Source organism: Parambassis ranga, chromosome 14 (assembly GCF_900634625.1).
Source record: "Parambassis ranga chromosome 14, fParRan2.1, whole genome shotgun sequence".
NCBI classification, from domain to species: Eukaryota; Metazoa; Chordata; class Actinopteri; family Ambassidae; genus Parambassis; species Parambassis ranga.
In genome coordinates this window covers 6,537,054-6,557,798 of record NC_041034.1, presented here as the reverse complement: position 1 = coordinate 6,557,798, position 20,745 = coordinate 6,537,054, and the positions used below count along the sequence as shown (strand labels likewise).

General features: G+C 40.5%; 4 protein-coding genes and 1 long non-coding RNA gene across 7 annotated transcripts; 4 read left to right on the top strand and 1 right to left on the bottom strand.

Moving 5' to 3' along the window:
• The first annotated feature begins 379 nt into the window (after positions 1–379).
• On the top strand, positions 380–4,456 carry LOC114445893 (solute carrier family 22 member 4-like). Of its 2 annotated transcripts, XM_028421203.1 has the most exons (12): positions 380–662; positions 901–1,083; positions 1,288–1,391; positions 1,469–1,623; positions 1,712–1,883; positions 2,054–2,180; positions 2,347–2,447; positions 2,934–3,148; positions 3,245–3,427; positions 3,551–3,686; positions 3,792–3,877; positions 4,351–4,456. In XM_028421203.1, exons 1-11 carry the CDS (start codon positions 444–446, stop codon positions 3,853–3,855), a joined length of 1,659 nt encoding a protein of 552 aa, XP_028277004.1. In that variant the 5' UTR covers positions 380–443; the 3' UTR covers positions 3,856–3,877; positions 4,351–4,456. The 2 variants fall into 2 exon arrangements, with proteins under 2 accessions (XP_028277004.1, XP_028277005.1); XM_028421204.1 differs by lacking the exons at positions 3,551–3,686; positions 3,792–3,877; positions 4,351–4,456 and having other exon boundaries at positions 3,274–3,353.
• LOC114445892 (solute carrier family 22 member 5-like) lies at positions 3,712–9,572 on the bottom strand. 2 transcript variants are annotated; one of them, XM_028421200.1, is made up of 10 exons: positions 8,956–9,572; positions 8,577–8,680; positions 8,001–8,155; positions 7,751–7,922; positions 7,445–7,571; positions 6,096–6,193; positions 5,489–5,703; positions 5,220–5,402; positions 4,654–4,789; positions 3,712–4,415 (listed from the first exon to the last, which is right to left on the bottom strand). In XM_028421200.1, the coding sequence occupies exons 1-10, from the start codon at positions 9,355–9,357 to the stop codon at positions 4,307–4,309; spliced, it is 1,701 nt and encodes a 566-aa protein (XP_028277001.1). In that variant the 5' UTR covers positions 9,358–9,572; the 3' UTR covers positions 3,712–4,306. The 2 variants fall into 2 exon arrangements, with proteins under 2 accessions (XP_028277001.1, XP_028277002.1); XM_028421201.1 differs by lacking the exons at positions 3,712–4,415; positions 4,654–4,789 and having other exon boundaries at positions 5,263–5,402; positions 5,489–5,527; positions 5,607–5,703.
• Positions 7,540–9,048, top strand: LOC114445894 (uncharacterized). Its single transcript, XR_003671712.1, has 3 exons — positions 7,540–7,666; positions 8,584–8,674; positions 8,927–9,048. It is a non-coding gene; the product is annotated as an uncharacterized LOC114445894 (long non-coding RNA).
• Positions 9,573–12,150: 2,578 nt separating the features above from the next.
• slc22a5 (solute carrier family 22 member 5) lies at positions 12,151–14,976 on the top strand. Its single transcript, XM_028421332.1, has 10 exons — positions 12,151–12,540; positions 12,624–12,727; positions 12,966–13,120; positions 13,206–13,377; positions 13,463–13,589; positions 13,812–13,906; positions 13,988–14,202; positions 14,275–14,457; positions 14,537–14,672; positions 14,850–14,976. Exons 1-10 carry the CDS (start codon positions 12,151–12,153, stop codon positions 14,944–14,946), a joined length of 1,674 nt encoding a protein of 557 aa, XP_028277133.1. The 3' UTR covers positions 14,947–14,976.
• Positions 14,977–16,605: 1,629 nt separating this feature from the next.
• On the top strand, positions 16,606–19,540 carry LOC114446042 (solute carrier family 22 member 5-like). The gene is made up of 10 exons (XM_028421442.1): positions 16,606–17,087; positions 17,217–17,320; positions 17,401–17,555; positions 17,647–17,818; positions 18,111–18,237; positions 18,462–18,562; positions 18,651–18,865; positions 18,959–19,141; positions 19,249–19,384; positions 19,468–19,540. Exons 1-10 carry the CDS (start codon positions 16,680–16,682, stop codon positions 19,538–19,540), a joined length of 1,674 nt encoding a protein of 557 aa, XP_028277243.1. The 5' UTR covers positions 16,606–16,679.
• Positions 19,541–20,745: the final 1,205 nt, after the last annotated feature.

Below are 20,745 nucleotides of genomic sequence, written 5' to 3'. Positions count from 1 at the left end.
TGTCCAAGAATCACTGTTTACTATTATGAGAATAGAATTGAGCAATCAGAATCACTGAGCAATCAGAATATTCACAGATAATGAAAACAACCGCCTTACAGTTGAAGTTATGTTATATATAATGCAATGTTTTTCTGCAGTTTTCTGTGTGCTAATGACTCAAATGTGTTTTTTAAAAAAACTGATGAAACACATATTAAAACGAGCAAAAGCAAAACATGGATGGATGTTGGAATGTGTGGTGGGATAGCTTGTAGCTAAATGGAGCGGTTGTCTGCAAAGATGAAACCAGTTGGGCAGGTTTACTTGACAAATTGTTTTGGGGCGGAGTATACATGTCAGTGAAGCAGTTTTAACCTGTGCCTTTTTGAAAGGGGAAAAACAAAACAACGTGGAATTCATGACTTCACACGAGACGGCTGAAAGAAGGCGAGAGCAGAACCATGAGTCGGACTATGAAGAAATATGATGACTGCGTTGCTTTTTTAGGTCAGTGGGGATGTTTCCAGATGACCGTCTTCTTCCTGCTCTGTGCCAGCTTGATACCAAATGGATTATGTGCTCTTGCCCTCGTTTTCCTGAATGATGTACCCAGTCACCACTGCAAGGTATCTGACGCCAACCTCACGGAAGACTGGCGGAAAAATGTCATTCCATTACAAGTGAGTTGCTGCCAGAGTAAGTTGTTGTTATGCAGCTGTAATTTGATGCACTTCCTTATACTCAAATATCATGTTTCTTTGATATTTGGTTTGTCATACTTACAAGTTTGTGACATTTTTTGATCACCTTTTGTAGTTACACTCCTACTGTGATGTAGCAGGATTACATATGGAAGCTATGAAAAATACAATAAAGGAATTCTGATTATTAACCACACAATGTCTTTGTGACTGCGAGGTGGGCGATGGAAAACAGGAGCTTAGCAGGTGCAGCAGATACAGGCTGGATGTGGTTAGAAACCTGTCTGCACAAGGATACATTCCTGGCGTTGACGTGAACGTCACTGATCTGGAACAAGAGAGCTGTATAGATGGGTGGAGGTACAGTCGAGACATCTATCAGTCCACTATAGTCTCAGAGGTATGAGTGAAATTCTTCTTTTGTACACACAGCTTTACTGTCTTCACCTCCCACCTCCATATTTTCTTTTATTCTGTGCTTCTCCCATTTGGATGTGCATGAACATGCCAGTTTGTTTAGTAGCTTACCACATACTTATATGTAGCATTTGTTGTTTGCTGTTAATGTATTTGATTTTTTTTAATGCTAATTTACATTTTCTAGTTTGACTTGGTGTGCAGTGAGCAGTGGAAGCAGCCGTTCACCTCCACAGTTTACTTCATGGGAGTTCTTCTAGGAACGTTCTTCTCAGGACAGCTGTCAGACAGGTGAATATATTTTCTACCAAATAAATTTTTACATTTATGTTTTTTCTCTTGATCATTTGTTGTACTTCTCTCTTTAGGTTCGGAAGGAAACCAGTTCTTTTTGCGACCATGGCCGTGCAGACATTTTTTTCCTTTCTTCAAGTCTTCTGTACTTCATGGATTTTGTTCATCATCCTTCTTTTCATCGGTGGATTGGGACAGATAGCCAACTTTGTCACTGCTTTAGTGCTGGGTACATATAGACATTTCATTTGTCAGGTTTATGGATACATGTAAAAGTAGCAGACATTGACAAGTGCCTCTTCTTTTGTGTCTCGCAGGTGCTGAGGTCTTGACCGGCCATGTACGTGTACTTTACTCATCTTTGGGCACATGTTTAGGCTATGCTGTCGGTTACATGATGCTGCCTCTTACTGCCTACTTTATAAGGGACTGGAAATGGCTCCTGTTGGCGTTGTCTTTGCCTGGCCTGGCCTACCTCCCCCTCTGGTGGTTGGTTGCCCTCATTACAAAATAAATTACATTTTTACACTTATCCAAACACTTCAAAACAAGCTTGTTCTTTTCAGTTTCACTCTGCTCAGCTTCAGTGTCAAGCTGCTCTTATTTTGCATAACCACTTGTACAAAATAACATATTTAATTCAGTTAATTGTGTCTTAGGCTCGTCCCAGAATCTCCTCGGTGGTTGCTTTCCCAAGGAAGAGTAGAAGAAGCTGAAGCTGTTATAAGAAAGGCTGCTAAGTGGAACAAAGTTCAACCTCCGAGGGTCATATTTGACGGCTGCAATGTGAGTTTCAGACAGACGAGTAATGGCAGAAATAAAAATAAATAAATAAATAAACATTTTAAATGGCTAAAACTAATATTATCTGCATTTATTTTTTTCAGAATTTTGCTTCACTGAGATATTCACAATTAACAGAAGGTGTCATGGAGGTCTTTGTGTCTTGCAGGTCAGTGTGACAGTCCCGGAGACAAAGGAACATTATGGCATCTTTGACCTGCTTAAGAACAGCAACATGAGAAGCACAACACTCATCCTCTGCGTGGTGTGGTAAGTATAAACACAGTAATTTTCATAAGATAAATCTAATTTGATAAATTCATGTTGGCTCTACTGTCAATTTCCTTTTGAGTATTCTTTAATTTATAAAACCAGTGCAGGTTGTGTATTTGTTCCTTTTCTAATCAGTGCTTTTGATTGTGATTATGTAAAATACTGTAGATTGCATTGATTGCATAGATTGTATGTTCAGTCCATCCTCACCATGAAAATGTAGCATGAGATCAATATTTCAGTCCTTGAAGATGAAATACATTTCTTCAGCTGCACCTCTGTATGTTGGGGGGACTCAAACTTCAGTTCTCAGACTCCTTTTACCGACCTCTGCATTCTGACTTTTGTGGCTTTATTGGTCCAATGGTTAGATAACATTATGACAAGGTCACATGATGTATGTCACACAATACGTCCATATGTTCTGTTAGCAGAAATGTGTCGTATCTGCCAGTATGTTATGAACCATGTTCACTTCCTCAGGTTCACTATGACTACTTGCTACTATAGTTTGTGTTTAAACACATCCCAACTCCACGCTGACCCCTACATCAGCTGTTTCATCATAGCTGTCGTTGAAGTGCCAGCATACATTTCCAGCTGGCTGGCACTACGATTCCTTCCTAGACGGCTGTCGGTCATCGGTACTTTGCTCCTCGGAGCAGTGGCAGTGTATTTCATTCAGCTGGTGCCAAATGGTAAGAAGAAAAAAAGAGACGTAATCATTTGTGTTAGACTTTGCATGGTTTCTGCTGTATTTCAGTGAATCAAACTAAACGGATGCATTGTTTTAGATCTATCACATGTCTCTCTTGCATTGGAGATGCTGGGTAAATATGCCTTTACGACTGGAGCCTCCCTGATGTTTGCCTATAGCGCAGAACTTTACCCAACGGTACTCAGAAACACGGCGACAGGTGCAGGATCAACTGTCTCCAGACTCGGATGCTGCATCAGCCCCTTTTTGTTAAATCTAAGTAAGTAACAATTATTAGTAACTGTCAGACAGACATTTTATTTTGTTTTACAGCTCATTGTAAGCCGCCTTTCCACATATAGTAAATGCTCTCTAAACATCCCTGTCTTCTTTTTTTATTTAGGAATATATTTTAAGTATCTGCCTTACATCACACTGGGGACGCTGGCTGTTGTGTCTTCTGTTGCTGGTCTTTTCCTTCCAGAGAGTTTTAAACATCCTCTACCTGAAACTATTCAAGAAATGCAAAAGAGAAAGAAGTAAGCACCTTATGAAATTCACCTTTTTATAAAGCTCCTCCCATTACACACAAACTTTTCTGATCCACCAATAATGTTTATTTATTTATTTTCTCGTTATAACAGGATAAAATTTTCATGTATGAAGAGAGATAAGATCTCAGTGCCAGCGCAGGACACAGCAGTATGAATGCCCATCTTTTCTGATACAGGTGGATGGAGTCATTGTCTGTTTTTGAATATTTATATATTAGTGTATTAGTTGGAGTATGTATGTTTAATATGTATCTGCAAATCACCTTGTAATTACAACCATTTTGTGACTGTAATCCTGGTTAACTTGACTTTTGTTTAGCAGTTAATTACTGATTTAAGGCTTTTTTTTCTTACATGGAATCAAGATATTTACAAAATATTCAAACTGAAAAATTTTATGCTAAATTTGATCAAAAGCTGTAATTTTTCCTTAAATAAAAAATAATAATAAAAAGATTTTATACTAGCAGACAGTGATATCACACAGTTATGGTAACATTTGTGTTGATGTTGATATTGTTGAAGAACACAACATCACTACGTTGGGCGATGATGCATTTGAATAGCTTGAAGTCCTTTTTAGTTGAATGGACGATGACTTCACGTCAGATTTGAGCACTGCTCCTTGTGTTTGCTGTCTTTCTTTCAGCTGCATTTCCCACGTCTTCTTCTTCTACTGTGTGTGTAAGTGCATAAGGAGTCTTCCGACAACATCTGGGAGAAAAACAAACAAAAATTGAAGCTATATCCAGCCCACAGCTATTTTGTGGTCCTCACAGCCATGCTAGTAAGTTTGTATAGTAGTAATTTGTAGCTTCTTTGTGCTACAAAGTCTACATGAGACACAAGACTGAAGTAAGTAATAATTCTTCAAGCAGCTTGAAACATCCTAAAACCTGCACATAAATATAACTAGATGTTTTCTAGGAAACATCATGACAGAGAGTTTTACCCAGGAAACGGCTGCATGTGAATGATGGTGTCCGGCAGAGGCATTCCATAGCTCTCAGGCAGCAGGAGACTCAGCAACCCTGCCATAGCTGTAAGGCTTCCCATGAGGATGTAAGGTAGAGAAACAGAGTACCTTCCTGTAGAAAGACAGAGAGTAAAATATAGCCTAGGTTTTAATGGTAGTTAGGAGAGTTAGTTTCATGTTTGAGTCCACTGAATTGTGTCTGGTCTGATTGCTAATTAAGCCTGCTTTTGTGTGTTTTGTGTGCAACTGGCTGTCGTTGTTGGCCTTTCTAAATCTCCATGTTCTTTCTTTGTACACTTGGAGGAAATCAGAGGACACAGAGACAAAGGCAGGCGGGCTATAAGGACAAGTGTGACTAAAAAATAGATTAGCTGCCTCTAAACAATTCCAGAGGGATACGTAATGGATGGATTGACATGAATCACTGTTTAATTATTTTAAAATTTGAAATCGACTCAAAGATGGCAATAAAGAAGTCCCCAGGGTAACAGAATTCTGAAACTAAAAATGACCAGGGTTGACATTAGCAACATTATTCTTACTCAGGTAAATAAAGAATGGTGCCGTGATGCTGCCAATTCTAGAGGCCATCGAACAAGCACCGATGGCCGTGTTCCTCAGCACAGTCGGGTAGAGTTCTGCTGTGTAGGCGTACACAATCGCATATGCTGTCGTCACTGCAAACTTCCCAGTCATCTCAAGCGTTATGGCCAGATAAATTAAGTCTAAAGGGAAAAGACAAAAGAATCAGATACCTAAGCATGATCAAAAATAGCAGAAACTAACTCGAGATGTTTAGATGTTGTCATACTCGATGGAACGAGCTGTATCAGGAGGAGAAACACTCCTCCTGTGAAGAGGGTTGAGAAAATGCTCAGTCGTCTGGAGACCCACCGGAACATAACCCATGACAAAATGTAGGCCGGTACCTCAACTGTAGCAGACAGGAAACAGTTGAAGTATGCGTTCCCGTGGAGGTTTGATGTGTTCAGGGAAAGGGCATAGTAGGCCACGGAGAGGGTGTTCCTATGGAGATAAAATGGCATCCTATCACAAAAGATACAAGCCTGATTTCCTCAGGAAGATCTTTACACATATTATGTGTAAATAAGTGGCAATTAATTGTATATAAGAGCTGCTACGAGTTGTGTAATACTACACTGAACTGTCAAAATCAAAGAAAAGTCACGCTGCATCTGTTTTCTAACTCAGCAGGAACAAGCAGGCACACTGTGCGGTTGCATAAAACCTGAGTTTGATCTCAATTGCAGGCTTCACAGCATCTGACAGGTCATTATTTATTGTTAGGCTGCGGTCAGAATGACGAGCTCGTACATGCTGAAACCGTATGTGTCTGTCTGTGTGTGTGAAGGTTCACTGTACTGAATGTGCAGGTCAGGGGGGACTGCGGGACTCACCAGACCAGCCACAGCGTGAGGGAGAGCCAGCGGATGTTTGGAGAACGGAGCAGGTCACAGATGTTGTGGGCGGTCGTCTTCTCAGACTGGAGTTCTTTCTGTGGTGCAGCAGAGCATGTGCAACAACAAACACTAAAGAAAAAGGCTCATCCGCCCAGAATTAATGTAATTTGAGAGAAGACTGAAAATGTTTGGATACATGCAGAGTGAACACATGCATCTCCCTGTGTGCAGAGGTAAAAGGTAATTTGTTGTCAATGCTTTGTAATACTCGGTCCTCCCCAAGAAAACTTTCAGAGCTTTAAAGGTAGGGTAGGAGATTTCATTCTGATGCACTTTTTGTTAAATTAGTGTAACTTCTCTTTACAATCCGATAGCAACCAATTAGTTCGGCAGTTTCGCTTTAAAACGAAGAATATTAATAATCTGTGGAAGCTATAAAACTCTAAAAACATCAGCCAATCCTCCGGGTGGACCCTGCGCGGAGTATTGGCTGGTTGTCTCTCTCTTCCTGCTCTACGCGCACCAGAGAGGTACGTGCATGATGGCCGAAGTCACAGACCGTCTTCAGGTAATTCGTCCATGTGATTAGAGGCGTGGCTTCGGGGTGAGCTCTGTGAGAAAGGGGCGTGTTTACTTTCGAAATCTGGCTGACTCTCACTGAGAAATCTCCTACCCTACCTTTAAAACGGAACATGCGTATTTCTCCAGCCGAACCTTTATGTGTTCATGGGGGTGGGGACCCGTGACGCTGACGGGAATCGTAAATTGAAACGTAACCATTAGGGAAAAGTAAACACCGGGGAAAACGAAACAGCTTGTGGTGTCGGGGAACTCGTACCTTGAGTACTTTGAGTAAAATATTGGTTTTTGTGCCCCAACCTGCCTCCTTGCTTGGAATTTTGTGGCTTGACAGCAAAAGTTGAAATGCTCTGTGCTCCAAAAGTCCAAAAGTGTTCATGTTTCTTAAGAGGGCAGCATGCAGAACAAAGGTCATGAATGTGCCTGTTTAATTTCTAGAGTAAAGGTTGAGTCACAGAATCCTCACATTATTTTCTAACTTTATTGTTTTTCAGATGAATATATAATCACAACAGTCTTTGGAAGTCATCGGTGTGGTTGTACTGTGGTGCCCATTCTCAATCGGTTTTGATTATATGGGCAGGCAGTGTAGAACTCTGTAAACTGGAATTTTGACACAAAATTACCAACTCTCTATGACAGAGGTGACTAGACATTATGTGTTCACTCATGTTTCAACTGGGAAGTAACAGGTGCCACAGTTTTTTTATATAGTGTGAACAAAACTCAACTAAAATCTGTTTGTGATATTTGTCAGTAGGTCTCACCTGTAAAGGGCTAAAGATGGTGGGCGGAGGCTCGATCCTGTTCTTCTTAGCAGCACCTCTGATGATAGCCTCGGCTTCTTTGACTTTTCCCTGAGAGAGCAGCCATCGAGGAGACTCTGGGATCAACCTGCACAGAGAGGAGACAGCGACATTCAATCCTCAGCCCTGAAGAGTGCTTCTAAAACATCAGACGCCTGGATGTGAAGTTATTTCGGTGTCACAGTGAGTACCATTTTCTGCACTTTATGGGGTAGAGTAAGAGCTTCTTTGACTACATCACAGACACACTAACACACACCTACCTACCACCAAAAAGGCACAAAGAGGAAGCCAGGAATTGAGAGGCCAAGGAGAAGCATCCTCCAGTCTCTGATGAAGAAGGCGAACACCGGCAGAAGCATGTAGCCCACAGCAAAGAACAGACACACCCCCGCTGTCGAGAAAATGGTCCGCACGCGTGGGCCTAACATCTCAGTTCCTCCAAACAGAGAAAGATTACACCAAGTTTAGACAATCTTCTCCATTATAATCATAAAATATATGTCGGAGAGTGTACCTAACACAAACGCAGCCACGTAGTTGGAAATCTGTCCCACACCGACGATGTAGAACAAAGCGCAGAATACGGCCCAGGACGGAGAGAAGACCTGGATGAACGTGAACACTGTCTGCACCGCCATGTTGACAAACAACACTATTTTCCTCCCATACCTGAGAAAACATGCACAGATGATCAGTCATTTTTTTTTACACTTCTTCTGCATTTTTTCCGATCTTTGGCTTTTGTCTTTTGTCAATGTACTCATTTCCCTATAACACCTCCAAAACACTCTACTGTGGTTTCAAACCTGCACTTTGTTGTCTTGGCTACTTAAACATGACAATGTTTTTTTTTTCCTGCAGCTTTACCTTCAAGTCCAAACAGAGAAAACACTTCTATTTAGTAACTGATTGACAGCTTTCCAGACATTGAAGGTTACAGAGTTCTTACTGGCAGTTAAAGTGTCCGTCTAACTGCACGCCATGTTGTTTTGTTTAATTATTAGTTTTTGTTAAACCACAGCTGTGCTTTAGATTTTATCGAAACATAATTTGTACATGTCCTAACTATGTATTTATTTTGTCCATAAACCTGTCAGAGAGCTGTCCTGAAATAAAGGAGCCTGTAAGAACTCCAACGAAGAAGACAGAGGAAGTCAGTGGGTTCTTCCAGCTGTCATCACAAACCAGGTCCCACTGCAAAAACACACACACACACACACAGCAGTCATCACATCAAAATACCATGTTATAGTATCAAAGAAAATAAATTACAGGTGAATATTTTTATTCTTAGAATAACACATCTTCTAGTTTTCCTCATATTATTTCAATATTCATGATTATATTGATAATATTCTCTCATATTTTTTCCAAAAATGATGATGAAATCCAATAAGAAATTCATATTTGATTCTAAACTCAGCCTTTCTGTATTTGCAGTAGCATCCCCTCACATCTGACGCACACACCTCGGTTGTGATAGTAGACATGTAGACGCTCTGATCGTACTCCCACCCGTCCAAGCAGCCTTCTGTCGCCACATTAGACAGATTGACATCAACGCCTGGCATTAAGCCTGTCTCCGAGAAACTCAGCACATCTTCCAGATTATATCTGGAACACTTGCTGGGCACCAAAGCGCCACCACGACTCCAGTCAACCTCCAGCGGGATGCTGCTGTTCCTCCACGCGGCGGTGAGGTTAAGGTGCGTGGGAATGAGGCAACGGTGGGGTGGCGTGTCGGCGAGGAACACCATGGACAGGGCGGTGAATCCGTTAGGGATGATAGTCAGACAGAGCAGGAAGAACACCTGCTGCTGGAAGCGTCCCCATTCCCCGAGGAAGGCGGTGGATGTCTCGTAGTCGATCATGTTGTTGGTTTGCTCAAGAGGCGCACAGAGTGGCGCACAGTTAAGCGGAAACAGGAGTGTTTGGCTTCATAGAAGGCATTTCTGAAGGAGAGGTTTTGTTCCAGGTCCAAAGCACCATCCCCCGCGCCTCCCGCTGGATTAATTTTTGGCTGTGGTTCTCTGAATGAACCTGTCTTTAATAGGACACTCCGAGATCTCTGTGCGCCAAAGCTGAACACGTGTCTACGAGTGACCACTTGTGATGTCACACAACAATAAAACGCGTTCAAACATTAAATTATTTATAACAGCGGCTCTTTAAGACATGATGACATTTATGCCAGGGTAAACAAACATGCAGAATATGCTCATTGAATTACTGTGTAAAACCTTATCCTGTAAGACATTGAATCTCCAGTGTTTACACTTTCTGTTACACAATTATACAACAACAGCACAAGTGTTTTAAAAACAGCAAATAATACAATACACGCTTCTGTCATGGAAAGTAACCCGAGAGAGAGTTCAGCAGCAGACACCTCTCCTTCTCATGCACTCTTGCAACACAAACCTTGGATGCACTCTGGACTCTTTTATTGCAGCAAAGGCAACATTGACAAATAATCTTTGCTCCAAATACTTTGCAGTTTCATTTGTTATATCTCCCTAATGTCCTCCCAGACCAGTGGAGACTCTGGTCACTATTTTTTTTAACTTCATGCAAACAGGAGTGAGAGGAGTGTGAGTTTGCAGTGCTGCTGCTTTGGAGCTGTGGGGCTGATTTAAGCTGGATATATATATATATATATATATATATATATATATATATATATATATATATATATATATCCAGCTTAAATATATATATATATAAACAAACTCTTAATGGTCAGACTACAGGAATCTTTTTCTTAATTTAATTGATCTAAAGCCCAGAGACAATTGTTGAGTTTGAATTTGCATCTGTGGATACCAGCTTTTTGCTTGTGTGTATGTTGCATTAATTTCCAATATTTCCAAAATATCAGTGTGTCTATGGTTTTGTTACAAAAAAATATTTTTTAATATTCTTTTCTGTAGAGGATAAATTTCTGTGGCATTAGGGGAGTGAAGTTGGCAAAATATAATCATTTATTTTTATTTTATTTTATCAGAATCATTGATTTGGATCATTTAAAAAACACAAATATTGCACATTAGTGTTTATTTCATAAACAACAAACGAATACGACAGGTCAGGTAACTCACTGTCTGAGCTGGACTGGTTATTATTGACCCTATACCTAGAAACAACAGGCAGAGACTTTGGGAAGTAACTGCACCTAAAAAAATTATTTTTAAAAAATGTGTTAAAAATTGACATTTTAACACTTAACACGTTTGTCTGTGTAGTCCTGCATGATGTGTTAATCATGATGTGTTAATCAGTGCAAACTGACAGATCCGCTCCTTTAATTGTCTTCCTTTGTTTTTTCCCTCTCTTTGTGCTAAACAAAGACATCAATGGCCATGTATAAATGTCTTATTTTTAATTTTCCACTAGATACTGAATCAGCAGCTTCAGATTAAGTAACACAAGCTTTTAAAAAAAGGCTGGGCTGTGGACATCTGTCTGTGTTAATATACTCTGTGTGCTAATCATGTGGTCTTAATGTCACATGCAGCGTATCGCGGTCTGTTTTTGTCTAGTTAATGTGTGTAGAAGCTGATTTCCCTATTTGTGGTGAAACCGAGTGATGTGTTGTTTCATACAGTGATAACAAGGGAACCTGGGCATGCAGGTGTGTTTGATGACTTTAGTGATGTTAAATAAATGTCAGAAGTGTTTTATAACCAAGGTAAAAACACACACATACATACACATACACACTTGCCAATTTGTGAATCCCAAAGTGCAGGAAATGAATGTGTGTTGGTGCTTTTTTTGTATTAAATTAAGGTAATTGGCAGTGTTTTCACGTGAGGAACTTTAAGTGAGTCGCTTTTCACGTGTATTCTAACTTAGTTAGAATAAATCATTTATCCACATTTGTAAAACTCAGTAAAATTTTAAACCTCCGGTGCCAAAGTATCACGCACCTTCACTTCACTGATGTTTTCATGCTTTCATCTTATGATTAGAAAAACATTGAACAGAGCTCAGGACACCACGACCTAATCTCATCAGCACTGTGGAAAATAGTGAGAGAGAGAGACCAGTTTGATTTTAAATGACCCTTAGTTGCTTAAAACTGCTGTCCGTCAGAGGCCTATATACAATGTATATCAGCATGCAGTGATGTTATGAACATTGTATAATTAGGTGTAGTTTTTGCACCAATAGTTGTGTTTCGTTGTTTTATGTACTTAACTGTACATAAAAGCCAAACAGCGGCTTAAAAATAGTCCAATGGGAGTCTGAAAGCTACTTAGCAGCATTTAGAGTACAGGCACGTGGACGTCTTTGGGGTATTTAAAAGTGTGGAATGTTGTTTAGAGAAAATACCACAGTGGTGCGGGGGCTGGGTGGTCAGATTGGCCAGTCTGAGGCTTTTGATTACTTTCAGTAAATCAAATCACTGAGTGAGAGGTCGTTCATTCTTAAATCTCAGATAAATGTTGCTCCTATGTCTGCTGGTGATGCAGACAAGTTGGAAGAAGGTTTAATTCACTCTCACAGGACTGGAATCTACAGTTGTTGTGGCTCTGTCCCACTGAGGGACCAGCTTCCCCACAGAGAGCTCAAACCTTCCACTCTGCTGCTAAGCTGAAGAAAAACACGTCTCAGACACATTTTTTTCCTCCCTCAAGAGCGGGGAGGTTGTTTTATAAAGAATGGGAGACTATGATGAAGACACTGCCTTCTTGGGACAAAGTGGTCTTTACCACTGGACCACATTCTTCCTCCTGAACACAGTTTTTGTGTCTACCGGATTCAATGGACTTTACATCGTCTTTGTTGGATCGGCTCCCAAACACCACTGTCTCATTCCGGATGTCAACCTAACTGAGGAGTGGAGGAATGCCATCATTCCCTCCACCATAGTGGAAGGTGAGGATGTTCAGAGTCAGTGCAGCAGATACAAGCTGGATGTGGTGAGGAATCTCTCCGCTGAAGGATACGTTCCTGGAAGGGATTTTAACCTCACTAACCTGGAACAGGAGGGATGTTTGGATGGATGGATCTACAGCAAAGACATCTACCAGTCCACCATAGTCACTGAGGTGAGTGAGAAGCTTTAAGCTTTTAAGCTTTTTTGGGGGGGAAATTTAGTTTGGAATATTCACATCTTTCATATCTTTCACAGTGGGACCTGGTTTGTGACAATCAATGGAAAGTTCCCTTTGCATCTTCAACTCTCTTTGTGGGATACCTTCTTGGTTCCCTAATCTCAGGACAACTTTCTGACAGGTATTGATCATTATCACTTATTGTCGGAAACAGATGTGCTCTTGTCCAAACAACGTTACAATTCGTTAAATGTTGTGAACAATCAATCCTTATTTAATAAGCCATACAGTGAATGTTACTGAAGGCAACTGCACTCAGTGACACCAGCACCATCTGGTGTTACAGTCCCCTACATTACAAGCTCACACAGAAGTTTTTCACTTTGTAAAAAAATAAAATAAAATCTCTATATTCCCAGGTTTGGTAGGAAGAAGGTTGTTTTCATCTCTCTGGCGGCCCAGTGTCTCTCTGTCTTTCTTCAGTCTTTCTCTTATTCATGGAAGATGTTCTGCATCATGTTCCTCTTTGTTGGAGCCTCTCAGATATCCATCTATATTTCTGCTTTTGTTCTAGGTAGGTATTGCAAAATCCTATCTTTGGAGTTATATCATAAGAAAATCTCACTGTAAGTATTTGTGGGCCTTTTCTTCTCAAACAGGCACGGAGTTGTTGAGTAAAACTATGCGAGTGCTCTTCACAACTCTCGGGGCCTTCCTCTTCTACTGCATCGGCTACATGACTCTACCCTGGATCGCATATGGCATCAGAGAATGGAGGACTCTGCTTGCTGTTCTTTCTGCAACTTCTGTGGTGTACATCCCACTCTGGTGGTATGTGTCCTGTTATATCCCTATATGCATATATGGAATTTCAACCACAGCAGACAAACCTGATCTGTTGGTACTGATAGTGCAGGTTCATCTCAGAGTCTCCCCGATGGCTGATCACTCAGGGAAGAGTGGGAGAGGCAGAGGTCATCGTGAGAGATGCTGCCAGGAAAAATAAAGTTGCAGCTCCAGCTGTAATCTTTAAAGAATCAGAGGTGAGTATTTATTTGGAACATTTAGGACAAATGCTGATAATGGGAACAAGAATAGGCAACATGGGCGACCAGAGGGAGTCTTAGTTCATTTTGTCTCAAGAGTCAGTATTATTTCATAACTTGAAAGGGTTAAAACAATTCATGTATGCATTCCAAATTTAATCCTACATTCTGTGTGCTAATCTGAAAAGTGTAATGGTGTCATTCTTCTTTTGCTTTCAGCTTGAGACAAGGTCTCCCAGCAGGACATACAGCATGCTTGATATTCTCAAATCCAGGAACATCAGGCACATCACACTGATGTGTCTCCTTCTCTGGTGAGTGCTTGTTTTTTAAGGACTCTCAGCAATAAAGTTTACAAGGAAAACATCCTCATTTTCGATCATTGCTCTCTTTAGGATGGCAATAAACGTTGGATATTTTGGTTTATCCCTGAACACCTCCAATCTGAGCGGCAACCCCTTCATGAACTGCTTTCTGTCAGCGACCACTGAAGTCCCTGCATATGTGGTTTCTACATGGCTGCTGAAAAAATGTCCAAGGAGAGCACTTCTGTCTTTGTTCCTGGTCATTGGAGGAGGAGTCCTGCTACTCATCCAGTTCATCCCAGACAGTAAGGACACGCTTAAAGGTCTATTTACTGGTAAAACTACTACATAGACTCACTCTTCTCCTTTTTCCTCAGCTCTCCAGTACGTGGCTCTGACCCTGGAAATGATCGGAAAATTCGGCTTCACCATGGCCTTCAGCATCGTCTACATCTACACAGCCGAGATCTACCCCACCGTGCTCAGGAACATCGGCATGGGAATGTGCTCCTCTGCTGCACGCATCGGCAGCATCACAGCTCCTTACGTCATCTATTTAGGTGCATACAGAAACACACTAAGTATCACTAAAGCGATAAAACAAAATGTGAACTTAACCTCCGTCGTTTTAATTTACAGGGACGTATAATAAGGTTCTGCCTTACATTTTAATGGGAAGTCTCACCATTGCCTCCTCTGTGGTTAACTACTTCCTTCCGGAGACGCTGCATAAAGACCTTCCAGAAACAGTGGAGCAGATGCAGGAATGTCAGGGGTGAGTGCATCTCACAGAGGTCACGCTGATTAGATAAGACGTCTGTAGCTAAGTTAAAAAAGTTTAGCAATACTTAAATAGTTAGAGGAGCTATAGTACTGATTCTTGAAGTTACATGATTTCCTAGAAATACCTGCAGTTTCACCAACACTGCATTTGGCATCTTCTCTGTTACAGGTTGTGCCGAGGACCCAAAAGAAACAAATATGTGGAAAACGGCAACTTGCCCATACAGCATGAGGCCAAGCCTGACATTCAAACTCTTACACTTTAGTTTCTTTAAAGAAACATTCTCTCGCTTGACAGCAATCATCTGAAGTCAGATCCAGAAGTTAACTGTGAAGTTTGTTTTATTGTTCTGTTTTTTACTCAGTTCATGTGAATTCATCTCATAACGCAGGTCATTAAAATACATGAACCCTCTTAATGTACAGTCTGGGGTTTGCTTTTTCTGAGACCCAAACAACAGCCTGGTGTGTCAAACATGTGGTTTCCTCCATAGCCTCTTGGGGAAGGCCCAAAAAGTGAGTCAATTATCATAGTGTCCTATTTTAAACAGCCAAATTTAGAGCAAAAATAACATTCACACCAAAAACTTACCTGTTGGTACAAGTCCACAGTCAGCTACATGTTTGGACAAAGACTGGAAATGGGGGAAAATAGTTAGCTCACCAATCACTATAGAGATAAAATCTAGATCCCTAATGAGATAAAACAAAATGTGAACATAACCTCCTTTGTTTTAATTTACAGGAACATATCATAAGGTTCTGCCTTACATTTAAATAGGAAGTCTCACCCTTAACTACTTCCTTACACTCTCATTTTGCCTGTTTGAGCTCAAATTTACCGACTTATTTATGTTTATGTATGATTTTTTTTCTGTTACTGGTTCTACTGGGGAGCCCCTAAAAAAGAAATGTGTGGTAATGAGTAACCCTGCATTTACAGCATGAGACCAAACCTGACTCTCAAACCCTTTAAACTTTCACTTTTTGAAATAAATTTCCTCTCGCTTGACAGCAATCATATGAAACCAGATCCAAAACTAATTTTTGTAATTTTTTAATTTATTATTCAGTTTTTTTTACTTAGTTCATTTGATTTCAAGAAAATATCATTAAAAATCTCCATTGACTCCTATGGTCACCTTTAGAGCAAAAACAAACATGTCCGCTCCCACAAAAGGTCTTTCTATGGCGATATCACAGACACTTTGTCCATTGTTGTATGCATTCTCACTATATAAACGTTAGCTCTTCTTTGCACAGAATGGTCAAGCTTATCTCTTACAAAGATTGCAAGCTTTGTCCATCAGCTTTTATCTGAAGCTCACCTAATAAACTTCTAAATCATTTACCATACTTTGGCTTCAGAGGAAGGTGCATAATTACACACATCACACAAACTTCTTGTGGTTTTGCTTTCATGTTATATCACAGGGGAATAGGTCTATATTGAATCAAAAAGCTGGATACCAGCAGTCTTAATGTGAACAAACTGAAGTCTAAATTCTGAATGATCATTGAAGTAAAGCTTTCTCACTTTCAGGACTTTGATCATTTGACTGCAATAAACAACTGAAGCATCAGCTGAAATGACAGTTAAGGCTTTATTACTGTTTTACCTCTGTTTGAAAATGATTAACTCAGACTAAGCTCTTCACCTGTTAGGTCATGAATGTTATTATTATTAAATTGTATTATATTATTTAAAAAACGCACACAAACAAGACAAGTTAATGCATATTAAGAGCCTTGTTCAGTACAACAAAATTGTGCCTGCATTGAGGTGTTTTTATTTTTTCCACCCTGCAGTGTGTAACTGTGTAACCTCACAGATCATGTGAAGCCAGCATATAAAACTTGACCTTAACTGTACTCTTCACTTTGCCCCCAAAGCCGGTCATAGATCAGTGCGGTGCCTGTCAGTAGTGACGAAGCATCAGCTCCTCGTCTTCCTCTTCTTCTTGTAGGATTTATTTATTTTATTTATTTATTTGAGGTGATGAGCAGCGTAAAAGTCAGAGACTATGACACCATCACATCTTTTCTTGGTTCTTGGGGACCGTTTCAACGAAGGATTTTTTTTGCACTGGCCGCCAGCATCCTCCCGAATGGATTTATCGGCATCTATATAGTATTTGTGGGAGACACGCCGCCTCATGAATGCTATGTCCCAGAAATCTATAACATCAGTGAGGTGTGGAGAAATGTCACAATCCCTTTGGAAACTGTTGATGAGGTCACAAAGCGCAGCTCTTGCTCGAGGCACGACTTATTGTTGATCAGGGAATACTCTGAAAATAACAAAACCCCAAATGTGGATGTGAATGTGAGTGAAATTCCTTTAGAGTCTTGTAAGGACGGGTGGACATACAGCAAAGAGATTTACCAGTCAACTATTGTCACAGAGGTGAGTGAGGAGTCAACATTTAATTTATCACAGATTATTTGTAGCCTGGTTGGTACTATGCTCTGTTCTCAGGCAGCTTAGAGTTAATTTGATCATAAAGACTAGTGTGAATATGTGCTGAACTTGCAGTGGGACTTGGTGTGTGACAACGAATACAAATCACCGCTGTCCACCTCTATTCATTATGTCGGCGTGCTCGTAGGGGCGCTGGTCTCCGGCCAGATGTCTGACAGGTCTGTGCTTAATGCAATATTATCTGAACATTATCCTGTAATTTCAACTTGCTTGTTTAACTATATTTCTTTTTTTACAGGTATGGGAGAAGACCGACTCTCTTTATCATGATGGTTCTTCAGACTGTGGCCCTCACTGCACAGATATTCTCCCCAAGTTGGGAGGTCTTTACCTTCATTTTCTTCTTTGTTGGTGCGGGAGGTTTCTCCAACTACATCATTGCATTTGTGCTGGGTAGGTTGTTCATATCTGGATGATCATGGTTGCACATGAATGCTTCCCAGCAGGACTCTAAACTTTTTTTTCTAAATAATGATGCCTATAGGTTCAGAAATTTTAAGTCCAAAAACCAGAGTGGTCTTCTGCTCCCTTGGAGTTTTTATGGGCTCGGCTTTGGGCTACATGGCAATGCCAGCTGTAGCGTACTTCATACGGGGATGGCGGTTGCTGCTGATTCCTATGGCGGCCTCGGGCCTGATCTACATCCCTCTGTGGTGGTAAGAATATTCATGTATTGGAACCATGCAATTGGGGATTGACTGACTTTCAGAGGCCGCTGGGGAACTGCAGTTTTTAACTCTTTTGCATGGCTTTCACTGGTTGGTTCTTGCGCTTAATGGATGTAAGGATTGCCTGAAAGCGGCCCAGGTGTGCAGTGGATACTCTGCTGGGGTGCCTTTCTGTGTGACTGGTGCCAGTCGAGCTCAGACCTCCTGCTTCCTAACACAACGCTTGCAATGTCAGGCCCAGGTCATTTGTGCTGACATTGTTGCATCCATATGTCTGCAGGTTGGTTCCAGAGTCTCCTCGCTGGCTGCTCTCTCAGGGAAAAGTAAAGGAGGCCGAGGCTATATTAAAAGATGCTGCCAGAAGCAATAACGTCCAAGCTCCAGAGGCCATTTTTACACAAGCAGAGGTCAGTTTATCAGCAAGCTGATGATTATATTATATTTTCCACACGTGATGTCTGAAGGTAATTTGAAGTCTCTGTTATCTCTTGGCTAAGGATTCCATTTCAAGTTAGTCTGTTTCTCTTGAGTGACTTATTATACTTCATTTTAACTAAATCTGCCAACGTGAGTTCAAAAGTCTACTAAATGAAGTTTGTAAATGTTTAATGGGATCTTTTCTTTTCTGCAGATTGACGATGCTTTGATGAAGAAAGACAAGAAGTACAACATCTTCTTCATCTTGAGAAGCTGCAACATTCTCTCTCTTACATTGCTCTGTTCATTTCTCTGGTAAGTTCACAGTTTCCCGTTAAGCACTGATTGTGGATCTGTCCTACAAGTGTTGAGTGTTGAAATGCTGCTTTAAATGTCTCCGCAGGATTATCATCACTATTAGTTACTACGGTCTGATCCTCAACACTTCAAACCTGCTCGGTGACCCGTACATAAACTGCTTCCTGTCTGCTGTAACAGAAGTTCCAGCTTACATTATTGCCTTGTTGCTGCTCCGGTTCTGCTCCAGGCGGCTCTGCCAGTCGTCCACACTCCTCCTCGGAGGCGCCATGATCCTCTGTGTTCACCTTATTCCTACAGGTAATGGCTAAAAAGCTCCAAAAGCAAGCAGGCTGGTGATATTAATATACTGAACATTTGAAATGTGTTTTTTTTAATTATTATTATTATTAGATAGACCGGGTGTAGGTGTGTTTCTTGAGATGATGGGAAAGTTTGGCATCACAGCAGCGTTTTGTATCGTGTACGCCGTCACATCTGAGCTCTTCCCAACCGTTCTCAGAAATACAGCCATGGGCTGTTGCTCCATGGCTGCTCGCATTGGATCCATTGTTTCCCCCTTTATTATCCATTTAGGTAAGTGTATTTAATTTTAAGATTTCTACAGTTACACTCAAAAGAAATGTTTTTTTGTGCTTTGTTTGCTTCACTCACCATGTTGTTGTATTCTTTATTATTTGCAGGACGATACTTTAAGGTGCTCCCGTACATAGTGATGGGAGTTCTGGCCATTTCTGGTGCTCTTGTGTGCTTGATACTGCCAGAAACATTCGGGAAAGCGCTGCCAGAGACTATACCAGAGATGCAGCACATATGCAGGTGGATTAAGATGCAAAAAATCATCGTCTTATATTTGATTGTTTCAGTTCTGCTGAATGTTAAATGTCTTGCTTTTCAAACAGGAGGGGAGGAAACAAGGAGGAAGGAAACAAAGAGAGCACATCTGAATCCCAGAGTAAAGAATCCAAGTTGTAGTTAGTGCTGGCTTGTGTTTTTTATTTTTACTTTCATTGGAACTGTATCTCTAACTTATTGTACAAACCTGCTGTCAATCAGTCTTTTAAAGTTGATCAATAAAAATATTTTTAAGAATGTTAAATGAGCAAAGTGAAATTTATAAAGGCAACAGCAAGAAAGCAGGGAGGATTAGAAAAAATAAACACTCTGCTGAAGAATTTAAAGTGTGTCAGAGGTTAAGGCAGGCTTCTGCTTGGGGCCCCAGGCCGGTTGGGGGGGGGGGGGGGGGGGGGGGGGGGGTAGAGGCCCGAGTTGCAATATACAGAGTTTACAATGACAGGAGTAGACCTCCCTAAAGGGGCCCTGTCTGACTCCACTCATGCACTTCTAATGACAACAAGAGGCAAAGAGTGTGCAGAAATTTTGTGTCACATTATTTATAACTTTTAATAATTACAAAGGTTAGGGTTAATTTTGCTTATGGGACCCCAACAGGCTCTAGAGGCACCCCTGCTTGGGCACATTAAAGGGTCAATTTAACAAATCAGCCCAGCACATTATATAATTCTGTCATTCTGTCCACAATATACTAATAAAATGACCTAATTAATAACAGCAATGTGATATAAGACACTTATAACAAAACAATGATATAATAATACATGTTTATCAAAGGTTTGTGCAATATATTAGCATTAACAGTTCATGCTATTACAATTAAAAAAGCTTCCTGTTTGATGCATGCCCTGCCCATTCACATGATGTCACACCAATAGGAATATTGTGGTTATGTGGTGTCACAGTTAGAATTCAGCATAAATAGATATAATAATAATGAACTCTGTGTAGTCACTCTGAATCCACCCCCTCATCCAATGAGCAGAGAGATACAAAACTCTTATTGGATGCTTCCACACATGTGGAGATGTTTACACTTTACATCCATTCACTCTGTGTTTATTTTTATTTTTAATAAACATATATCATCATCACTGTATATGAACTGTATGCAGTACATAGACAGCAACATATATTTTGTGTAGTGCGTCACCTGTTTCCGTGGAAAGACCTCCATTTCACTTTCAGTTCAAACCTGACAGGAAGAGGAGTTTATAAAGTATTTAAACTTAAATGTATGACATCACTCTTAATAATTAAATCAATAAGAGCTGTTTCATTTGGTTGTAATTAACTTGATATAGTTTTTTTTATTATTATTAGGC